Source organism: Vipera ursinii (genome assembly GCF_947247035.1).
Source record: "Vipera ursinii genome assembly, chromosome: 1".
Taxonomy (NCBI): Eukaryota; Metazoa; Chordata; class Lepidosauria; order Squamata; family Viperidae; genus Vipera; species Vipera ursinii.
In genome coordinates this window covers 307,794,581-307,806,979 of record NC_139512.1, presented here as the reverse complement: position 1 = coordinate 307,806,979, position 12,399 = coordinate 307,794,581, and the positions used below count along the sequence as shown (strand labels likewise).

The 12,399-nt window shown below is 33.8% G+C and overlaps 1 protein-coding gene across 4 annotated transcripts in view; it reads right to left on the bottom strand.

The window, feature by feature from the left end:
- Positions 1-12,399, bottom strand: part of GPATCH2 (G-patch domain containing 2) — a 102,728-nt gene that overhangs the window by 40,661 nt on the left and 49,668 nt on the right. For all 4 annotated transcript variants that reach the window (XR_014490751.1, XM_083348770.1, XM_083348771.1 and 1 more), the window contains one exon: positions 145-212. Coding sequence is in view for 3 of the 4 variants with exons in the window: in XM_083348770.1 (XP_083204896.1) it covers positions 145-212 (68 nt within the window). In the remaining variant the exon portion in view is untranslated. The remainder of the gene's footprint in view (positions 1-144; positions 213-12,399) is intronic.

Genomic DNA, 12,399 nt, shown 5'->3' with positions numbered 1-12,399 from the left:
TAACACATATGTTTCTCCACAAAAATACTGGAAAGAACAGCACTTTTGACTGGATAATTAGGACAAAATTTAATATATAATTCAAACTGGGAGATATGCAAAGGAAGCTAAAAGAAATAATGAAAGAATAATACAGACACTTACTCATGGTGATGGAATTCCTGTGATAAAAGCACGGCTTTTTTGTTACTACATGAGCCTGTTGTAGTAATCTAAAAGAATCACAAGTATTATAAGTTGTGTATTGGAATTTAAAAGTATTTAAAGCATGAAAAATATTTATTTGGAAATACTAAGATATTACAGATGCTGATTGTGGAGATACCAGTTTGTATACCAAGCTTCTTTGAATATAAGATATCCTGAGCAGACCCAGTCCATAGTATATTCCAGCAAGGCTATTCCAGTCTTCTGTATTTCTACATTATTTTGAAGAAGTTATCAGAATTATCAATGAACATCCAAAGGATGGGCATAAAATACTGCATTGTATAGCAGTAATGGGCATAGAAAACCACAAGGGTTATTTATAATTAAGCTTTTTCTGCTACCCAAGACTCCAGAATGAAGAGAGCACATAGTGGCTCTTAGAGATGCACTACTCAATTCATAACCATCAATTAACCTTTTGTAGCTTAGCTTAAATTATTTTAAAAGTAAGGAGATCTAGGGGTGAGTAAGTAATGTGAAATTACAATGCACCCCAATGACACTAAAAAAATAGCCAAAGAAGTCCTTGTGCTGTTTCAGTTTTTAATAACTTCACTTCTACATGGGATCTAAACATAAAATGCTACAGAGAAGGGATTTATTTAAGATTTAAATGCCGGATAAAATGTAGGATAACAAATATGATCAGTGGTATAGGTCAAACTCATGCTTGGAAAATTTCAAAATTATGACCAAAAGTTAGAAAACTTCCCGTGGCAATGTATATGCACAATTAGCAAACTTCCTATACAAAATTATACCCAAGATCTGGTGTCAAAATGAGCCCATTTCTCTATGTGAAGGCAGAAAGGTTGTGCAGGAGGCCTAAAACAGACAGCTATGGGATGGAGATTTTCATGCCTGATGTAGAATTGTAATTGCCTCATCAACAGTTTCCAGTAATGCCAGCCCATCTACTAGGTGCAGAAGACAATTTGATTCTGAACTGGTATAAACAAGGGCAACCTCTAATATTTTCAATCCCCAGAATTACAAATGGTACAATTTATCATTTTTTGATAATGAAAGATTTATGTGGTCTAGTGTCAGGGTTTCTGGCACAGAACAGAGGCATCCAGAGATAACATAACAACATGTTTATTTTTTGTTAAAAATGGTGACAAATTGCTGATACTTCCTGAAATGTTAAATATCACTAAGCAAGAAGGACATACAAATATATTTCTGTCATTGTAATTTCACATCACTTACTTACTTACCTTACCCCTAGATCTCCTTACTTTTTAAAATAATATAAGCTAAGCTATGAAAGGTTAATTGGTGGTTATGAAGTATCAATGATACCAAAATCATAGTAACTGATATGATTGACTGTTTATAACATTAACAGTTTACCAGTTATTTTAACATTGCAGGTAAACATTTGGCGCAGCTCTCGAGTTACATCCTGCATTAAACTCAAAATGAGGTTTTCATGCTATTCCAGTGGGTATCCCTGGAATATAGTAATCCATTTTCTACACTGTGGCTATAAGAAAAGCCGACTGTGCCTATGTCATGGTTTGTTAGAGGTTCATGATCACATTATCTCATGGTGGACCTGACACTTTTATTCAGTTTACAGTATGTTCTGTGTACAGGCAACTTATTTCCTTTGCCAGGGCTGCTGACAACCTTTTCCACACTATATTAATCTTGTTTACTGACTTTATCTTGGTACAAATATCAGAAAACTGAACTTTTTATCTCATGGAGAAAATAAACAATGTGTTGACAGAAGCAGAAGCTATTTTCTGAACTAAAAATGGTTGTTTACCTCTAGCCATACTTACAGAAAAATGTTTCTAAGCCCCCAGCTTGCCAAACTACATAATCCATAATTTAATAAATGTGGAAATTCCATGAAAAGTCATTTAGATATATTGGAAAGGATAAGGAAAATATGAACACCAAACAAAACACAATTTACAAACCCACACAATATACACAAAACAAAAGCATGTTTTATGCAGTCAACAGTTGAATGTTATTCAGATTATTTTCCATGTATCAAAAAATATTTTAGGGTAGGGTGGGAGAAGCTTTTCCTTTGCTTGCATTTATTCCTAACAGTTTGGTTCCACTTGGGAAGTGAATAAAAATTCAGTGCAGTCTTTCTCCTCTTGAACATGTAAGAACTTATTCTTGATGCTATCAGCAGTTGTAAAAACTGAGCGATTGTGGTGGATTTACGGATTTGTAGGTGGAAAAGACATATATGATATTATTTGGAAGTAAACTGAGATTTCAAATGTGTCAGCTCCAAGTCAGAGCATTCTGGCAAATTTATATACAGGTAGTCCTCAACTTTTATGACCACATTTGAGCCCCAAATTTCCATTGCTAAGCAAGACAATTATTGGATTTTGTCCCATTTTATGACCTTTCTTGCCACAGTGGTTAAGTGACTCACTGCAGTTGTTAAGTTAGTAACATGGTTGTTAACAGAATCTCACTTCTCCATTAACTTTGCTTGTCAAAAAGGCTGCAAAAGGTGATCACCCTGGAACACTGCAACCATCATAAATAGACGCGTGTTACCAAGTGTCTGAATTCTGATCCTGTGACCATGAGGATGCTGCAACAATTGCAAATATGAAAAATGGTCATGTCACTTTTTTCAATACCACTGTAACTTCGAATGGTCCCTAAATGAATGGTTGTAAGTTGAAGACTATCTGTATGTGGGCAAAATTATGTGGTTATTTCAAAGTATACAGACATCAGTCAGAAATTTTTAAATGAATTACTCTTTAAAATATCCCTTTGGGAGAGTTGAACATGCAGAAAAAATATGCTATGACATAAGTTTTTGGTTAAGACGCACAAATTCTAATCATTTAAAATTCAGAATAATGTTACACATAACATGCAAATGGACAAATGTATTTACACAATCCTACACAATCCTAGAAAGCTGCCATACAGAAAGAATATTGGAGCTGTAATTAAACAATTCTGTTCAGTATATTCAGTTAGAGTAAAAATCTTGATGTGAAGAACAACAAAAAAGTTAGAAAGATGTCGGCAGGCTCAGATGAGGTAATTGTACTATGTTTAGAGTGAGTATACAGAGACATAAAGAAGGAAAAATATATTGCCAAATCAGCGTCCAGCTTTATGTAGCACGCAGTGAGTGGCCTCTACTGGCTGACCAAGGGCTATATAAGTCACCTTGTCATCTATTATTAAGATAGCACTTTCAGAGTAGCTGAAGAGAAATACCTTTGTATGAGGCTTCTTTCATTTATCACCTACAAAGTTTATTCATTTCAAGATGCTATCGATGTTCTGTATGTAATCTCTTTCTATAACACTAAGGCATGAATAAGATCATTTATATAGAAGTATAAAGAGGAAACACAAAGTGCATTTTATATATATATTTTTTCAAACAAGAGACTTGTAAATAGGTTTAGGTTTAGGTTTATTCGATTAGTACCGATGATAAAGCAGGGAGAGGCAGCCAATTACTCAACTTTTGTTTTCTTTGGTGTCACTATTATACTTACAAACAAAGCAAGCTCAGGAAACAACTTGAATCTAATCTTCTATACATCTAGTCTTACTATTTCTTACTTTTCATAATTGCAACAAGCAATCAAGAAGTGATGAGCTTTTAGGCTGAATTCCTGCTTGATTGACACTGGTGTATTATAATAAAAAAAATTGAACTAAAATGAAGGACAAAAATCCTATTTATTTTAAATGTTGTAGTGCATTACTGTGTGATTTTTGCACTTAGAGGAAAGTCCTATGTACAAAAACAAAGCAAAAAAAAAGTCCAATCCAAGTCCTAGGATCTGTACAGGAAAATACAACTCGAACAAATCTGCCTATTCATGTTTTATTTCAGGAGAGAATACAGTGAATGTTTCAGTCTTATTGGATTAATACAGGAAGTTATAAATCAGAAACACCTGGAACCAGGTACAGTTGATGCCAATATAAAATAACTCCAAGCCACCATTAGATGACCAATGCCAAGAAATTATGCTTCTCAAATAAGGATAATACTCAGTTGTATTTGATGAAACAGATTATAATCCACAGAATCTTAAAACATAATACATGTCAGTTTTTAAGGTGTCACAAGATATTTGTTAATATTTATTGAAAGATCTAATCAATAAGGTATGTTAGCAAAGGAATGCTAATCTTGTCAGTTTTGCCCTAAAACACAAATGTATGGAAGACATACCTTCAATGTAATATTGTATCATTTAATTGTATCATGTAACTATTCTACATCTCAATATATATTCTTTGAAAAAAATATTTATTTTTTAATGGAAATTAGTTTTAAGTTTTAAGTAAGCACTGTCAGGACTTAAGGTTTGTTCTCTTGTTCACTATGGGAGTATGCACTTGATTCTACCGTTCCCTTAATTGTACCCTGTTAGGGAGAATGTTGTCAGACCTAAATGACTAATGATGCCAAAAGGTGACTGTAGTTGTAAGAAATATTATTTTGCAGACACATAGCACTGTATTCTGGGATATTTTTGGCCTTATTTTAGAGTTCTACTTTGCTTCAGAATTCAGTCCCATTATCTTGACTGCTCAAAATTGTTCACAGGGTTATCTAGCTGACATGTAAGATAACCTTCCATCTCACTAGACACCATTGGGATATGACATGCTGACCCACAGTAATCCTTGATTATTAGCATGAAATATATACCACACAAAAGGAGAGCGCTAGGGAAGGGATTGCTTATAAAACCTTTCTATCGTGAATATTTTTTTTAAAAAAAGTGGTATAAGACATACAAAAATAAATGTATTAGAGGATTTAGAAACATTAAATAATGTTGAATGTTTACAATCTGATTTTAACAATGTAAAATGGAAGTAAATCACACAGGTTTCACTGGAATCTATTTAAAAATAAGTTTGCTATACATGAAGCCTTAGATAGTTTACAGGGATTACTTTGGGGGGAAAAATTAGAATAAACGGAATGGGTGCCCAATACTTTTTGAATTATTCTATTTAATTCATCAATAGTTTACAATTATATGTACTCTTAGGAAAAATATATTATCCACTATGAACATACATGAGAAAAGCTTTCTAGCGCTTGTTAATAATGAATAAAGACCCCCAAATTAAGTTCCAAAGCAGAATTATACTATTATCTTCTAATTAAAAAATACTAGAAAGCTTCACACCAGTCCATGATGTGACGGGTTTTTTAAAAGTTATTTTTGATTCCACCTCCATTACTTCGTATTACTTGATAAGTAACTCAAGGTTGATTTTATTGTTTTAAGAAAAGAGTTAGATTGCTTAATCATTCTATAACAACTGCTCCAGATAGAAGAAAATAATTGATTTTATATGAAAATAACTAAATCAAGTAGCTACTTCCCAGCCCTATTCAGTAATCTTTATATAATAACATATAACAAGTGTTATATATAACACTTTTGCTTTGTCCTTAACCATTTTCTGAAGTACTTCATTATTGAAGGCCAAGGATCTCCTTTTGCAAGAAAAAAGGATCATAATCTTGTTCTAAAGGAATTTTCAATATCGTAACTCTGAGTTGCTGCTAAATTGGGGAGAATTATATATTCATTCCCATAGTATTATTTCTCTTTTCATCTAAATCAAACGATTACCTGCTACCATTATACTTTAAGATAGCATTTAAGACAACATTCAAGAAGCTAATCATTCACTGATAGCTAGCAGTTATATTTCAGAAGAGTTTTGTATTTAAAATGTAGTTCAGTGAAGATAAATGTAGCCTCTTCTTTGGATATCATATTAAAGATATTTTCTGTTTAATGTACAGGGCCTATTCTTTCTCTGCTGGATAGTTTCCTGCCAGTTCAAAATGGTTCTTTAATAGAACTTACTTAAACATGACTTTAAGGTAAAGTCCAAAGCCCATTGTTCATGATGTTACTACTTAGCCAATTCAATCAATAGTGCTTTCACAATCACAGAAAGACAGCTAAAAGCCCAGAACCAAAGATACAAAATGAGCAGCCCTTCTACATCCATTTTGTGATCCTAAGAATCCAAATTCTTTTTTATCCTTTACAAAAAGGCTGGGTGTACTAAGGATAAAACAGGTACTTTAAGCCTTCCAGTTATCTGTTAAAATTCCCACAATGCGTCCTTAACATGAATGTAAACAATGGAATGGCTCTCAAGCTGAAAGTAGTTTTAAAACAGCAGCATATCTGTTTGAGAATATTGATAACTGTGGTCTATCACGTGTGCTGTGAAATTTTAAATTGGCCCTAATCTAGTGTAGTTAAATGTCATGGGACTGCTAAGCTTGTAAGCCGCCCTGAGTCTTCGGAGAAGGGCGGGATATAAATGGAATTAAAATAAAATAAAAAAATAAAAATATTTGAGATTTTGCAAGCAAGAAATAGCCAAGCACATTTGCAGCTAATGAATTGTCATGCATGCAGGATCTGAAATATCCAGATTTGATTTTTTTAAAAATAAAGTGAAATATATATCATATTAATAATAATATACTCTTCTGTCAAAACATTTGAGATTTAGCAGCAGTACAATATCATATAGATATTACTCAATTTCCCAAATAGTACTATGATACATTCAAAACATTTCATGAAGCTCCCTCGGTTAAAATGTGGCTCAGTTTTGCTAGTAAAACCTGTCCATCTTACCAGCTGTTGAAAGTGCCTTGACAGTTCTAAATCACCATAAACCATGCAACAAGGCAAGCTTATTTCACACTAGAAATCAGATTCGGATTCCACCTGCTTCTCCTTTTCATTAAATTGTTCATGGACAGAATAGCATGACAGAGTACCCAGCAAACATTCTGTCATGCCATGTACTAGTACCTCACTATTGACAGACATCTGACCCGTCACATCTACAAACACCAATAAGATTTTTTGTCTGTATATGTCACAGGAATGTTTTATTCAAAGTCTTTCTGCTTCACACCCTTTAAGGGGGGAAAGAAATGCAGAGGAAAAAGCCACTTTCAGCCTTTATGGACATCTTTTTGGAATTGCTTATCTTTAGAACAAAACATAAATATTATTTTTTCACAAGCTGGTACTCATGAATATGTGAAAATAGAACTCCTCTCCACAAAAACACACAAATGGACCTAATTTACATTTACATTCTACTATTTCAATGGGAAAAATGCAAGGGAAAAAAGAAGGGAGAAACAAATAAGAAAACAAATTGATAATAAATAACAATATATGAAAGGAGAGAACCAAAAGCTAATGCAAGCACTATTACTGTACAATACAATTTTTGCACTAACTTCAGGCATTAATGAAAGTTGAGTCAAGATGGCATCATTAAACTTTTAGGAAATAATTTTAGTTTTAAGACCTAGAAAATGCAATGGACAGAATAATTAGACAGAAAATGAGTTTGTTTACTTATTAACTTGACAAGCACTTCACAAAAATATGTTGAAGGAATACATAGTCCTTTAACACTTTACTCATATTCTCTGAATTTCCTATTTTTTTTTCAATCATTTCAATACATCTGTTTGAGTTTGGCAATATTTTTTTTCATTTATATACTTTATACTTGGCAAATGAAACTGAGTGCATTTAAAATACATAATGTACCCCTCATCCTGAAATGAGCATTTTAACCAATTAATAATTAATTTTAGTTGAAAAAAAAACCTCCACTTTCATCTTTTGCCTTACATTTTTGGTGAATGTGTCAAGATAAAGGAATGGATATTATCCTCACTACATTTTATGTATTTATTAATCATGTATACTGCATATGCTGTAAATTATGGGCAACAGAAATATATTGTAAATGCATACTATCAGAGAGAAAAAAATATTTCCACTACTTCACAGTGCCAATTCCTTTCTACCACATCTTTTAGCTGTAACCTTTATATTGTATTACTTTTTCTCACATCTAAAAAGATAATTTGTGTTAAGCCTAATTATAATTTACCTGTCTCCCTGTCTTAATTATTAATATCATATATCTTCAGATTGACCACTAAATGTTTTGAAAAGGGCAACTGCTACATTGTTCCCTCGACACACCAGAATAACAGGTCAAACTTTTGTTTCTCTTGTCCTACAAACAATTTTCAAGCCCACGTTCAATAAATGAATTTGGTTTCAGCACTCCCAATCAGGGCTGCACAATCCCCTCTGTAGCAGACCTATGATAAATGGACTTATTTTCCCAAATCAAACACTTGAATTTAAATTCAGATGAGTTAATGCAAAGGTCAACATTGTAATCAGTTCTTTTGATCTTTATAGAATTTCTGGAGTAATACATAATAAATCTGAAACAAGGCAATTTGCAGCTCTGTATGGGTGGCTGGTAATAAAAATCTTAACGATTAGAGCCTTTATGTACTTAGGGAACGTTTTATAGTAATAGCTGCAGTGAGAATCTCTGTGCACAAGGAATGGTGGCAACAGATAACCAGAAAGACTTGATTGCTTGATTGTTTGTGGTTTCCACAATATGTGTTCTTATATTCTATAAAGCAAATTAAATCACATCTCTGTTGGTAGTTTTAATACTGCCGAGCTCACTGCTCATTTGAAAGTTTCTAAACCTACAGTACAACAGAATACTACGTATGCTTATACAAAGGGATTAGCTGTATAAGACGGTGTGCATATGTCACGTGCTCTATGCTACAAACTTAAACTCACCTACCTACCTCTTTGAAATCTGCAGGATTTACTGAATAGAAATATTTAGAACTCTGCATTTAATGTTTTTTATTTATTCTGTCCCTCAAGTCAGAATTGTCTTATTTGAGTAGATTCTTACTGGCTAAAACGTCATACTGCTTATATGAATCATAGTTCAACTGTTTGTTTTTACTTTTGCTGGCAATTATTTAATTTTTACTGTTGGCTATGTTTTGCCCAGAGTCACCACCGTGAGATGTCCAATTATGTAAACTGAATTACATACCGGTAAATAAAACAAAAGTTTTTAACAGATCCATTTTATAAAATAGTAAAACTTTAATGGTACAAAAATTGTTCTCTAAATGTATGTATTTTTAATGTTCACACTATTTTTTAAAGCTATAATATTGAACAGAGGTATATGGCATTACAAAACTTATTACTTGGTTATATTCAGATCTGTACAGATGGAACTACATAGAAGTACTTAATGCACAGGATTAATGGTAGCGAGGTTCTTGGCCCCTAAGCCATATAGGATTTTACAGAGTACTATCAGTGCCTGAAATTGAGTTTGGCAACTCAGAGGAAGCCAGATATAGTGCTGTATCAATGTCACGGTAATTCTGTCCAAGCTGCAACTTCTAGATTGCTTTCAAAGATTGCCTTTTATTCAGTATGTTGGCCTTCTTCCAGTCCATCACTGTCTCTAGGTAGTTATGTAATAGTAATAAGTAATAATAATACTTAATAAAAATATTAAGGATTAGACTATGTACTTATGTACATATGTACTATGCATTTGTTTTGGTATTGATAGGATGTTTTCAATTTTTGTTAGGCTCCCATAATCACTTTCTTGAGATGGGTAGCTTTGTTCAGATGAGCAACCATATAATTGAATAAGCTAAGTAAATAAATTACTGCAACCTCTTATTCTAGAAGCACAGGGCAAAGAGTAGTTAAAATATGAATAATTACATACAAATAATTATGCAATAACTATTATATTTGAAATTGTTAGGTGTGAATAACCAGCTCCGCATATGAATTTGCTGATTTTGGGTAGGATTATATAAGGTTCAATAGCATTCAAGAGGGGTTGGACTTTGCCCTTTTGTGCCTTGTAAGGATTCTAGACTAATTTCCTGCTTAACTCTTCCCCCTGGCTCCACCAGTCTCTCTCCAACAAAAATAAATTAGAAAAAATGTTCACAAACTGAACTAGACTGTTTGGACAGAAAAAACAAGAAAACTAATGACTATGCACTATACGTTACATGTTATAGTGATATTGATAGATAACACTTGATTCACTGAAATAGGAGGCAGAGATTTACTTTAAGTCAAACTGAAAGAAATTGGCTATTTATGTAAAGACACCAAAGAAGAGCACTGATGCAAGTTAAAAATTAGAACTTATTGAATGAGCAGAAAACAAAATATCAATATTGAAATAATATAATAAAAATATAAACATAATATTGGTAAGGAAAAATATTACATAACTAATTTCTACAAAAATTGAGGGGAAATCAAGTTATTCAAACTAATGCAATCAAGGCCAGAATTGAAAAATTATCAAACGACTGAAGGTACATATTGTGCAAAAAAGCAGAATAAGCAGTAGACCGTATGCTCAGCTCATCCTCTAACAGTTGAGATCTGTAGCATAATACAAAACTGGAGCATATAACTGACCCAGAAGACATAACAAAACCCTCCTCTATCTACAGTTGCATGAAACGACCGAACTTCTTTTCTGCAAGGCTCCCTATTTCAAGGTTTTACTTGAATAAGCGTAATTATGTGGGGCTGTGCAAAATATTAAAAAAGGCACTTCATGAACTGATTTGGCACAAGGGAAGCACATTGCAAACTACAGAAGTAACCACATCCCATAGTAGATGTGACACAGCTGCTTGCAGAGGTTTCTCATGCTTATAAAGAGGAGCACCTCTAGTGGGTTTGTTGACAAAGTAATGAATTCTCTGCACATGCACAATTCGAGAGGGATCTTGGAGTCCTAGTGGACAATCACTTAAATATGATCCAGCAGTGTGCTGCAGCTGCCAAAAAAGCCAACACAGTTCTAGGCTGCACTAACAGAGGGATAGAATCAAGATCACGTGAAGTGTTAATACCACTTTACAATGCCTCGGTAAGGCCACATACTGCATCCAGTTTTGGTCACCACGATGTAAAAAAGATGTTGACTCTCTAGAAAGAGTACAGAGAAGAGCAACAAAGATGATTAGGGGACTGGAGGCTAAAGAACGGTTGCTGGAATTGGGTATGTTGAGTTTAATGAAGAGAAGGACAAGGGTTGACATGATAGCAGTGTTCCAGTATCTCAGGGGTTGCCACAAAGAAGAGGGAGTCAAGCTATTCTCCAAAGCACCAGAAGACAAGACAAGAAGCAATGGATGGAAACTAACCAAAGAGAGAAGCAACCTAGAACTAAGAAGAAATTTCCTAACAGTTGAAACAACTAGTCAGTGGAACAACTTGCCCCAGAAGTTGTGAATGCTCCAACACTGGAAGTTTTTAAGAGACTGGACAGCCATTTGTCTGAAATGGTATAGGGTTTCCTGCCTGAGCAGGGGGTTGGACTAGATGACCTCCAAGGTCCCTTCCAACTTTATTATTATTATTATTATCATTTAATAAAAACTTTAAAAAATCCTCAAAGCTGCTTCCAAGGGATGTACTAGGGCAGTGTTTCAAGGAAAGGACACTGAGGAGGTTCCCTTTAAATGCTTTGCTCAGCTTTAATATATTAAAGCTAATATATGGTATGAACTCAACCAATCTGCTTTTGGACTGAAGGAAAGAATAGAGTTCTGATACAATAAAACAATTACCCAAATAGAATGTAGGATTGCTTTTTGAAATTTGCTACAGGCTTAGTCAAATGGAAGAAGCATTTACAATATCTGTTGTGTTTGAGGAAATCTCCAAATATCGCTAAACAGATGACAATAATGTCATCTCTCTAGAAGTATATAATAGTAATTGCATATGCATGTGTAGGACATCAGTGTTTAAACGTAATTTAAGGACACTGCTTTTGCTATATAATTTTGGGAAAATAGTAATATGAATAAAAATGCAATTCTCTGTTATTTTGATTATCAGTGCTATATTAAACAACTGAGCCATACTGTCCCACAGCATGATGCAATCAGATCTCTGCCCAAAATGATGGACAGCTCTGGCCCACTGAACAGGCAGAATGAAAAAAAAATCCCATTTACTCTCTGCCAGATGGGACCTACTGGATGCTTCAGTGCAAACAACTCATCCTTCTTCAGACCTTCTTGTCCAGCTCTTGAGCTAGCTCCAGCTGATAATGATGGATATGAAGGCTACAGTAAAGTGGGTGACAAAAGCAGCCTTGTTATAGCTGCCAGTCTTTCAGTCTTGTCATTATTACACATTGAAGATTTATTTGAGTTTATTGTTGTGTACTAGGCCAGCCATTTGCAATTCATCATCTAGTACAGAAGGTTCAAGATAGTGGCCATAGCTA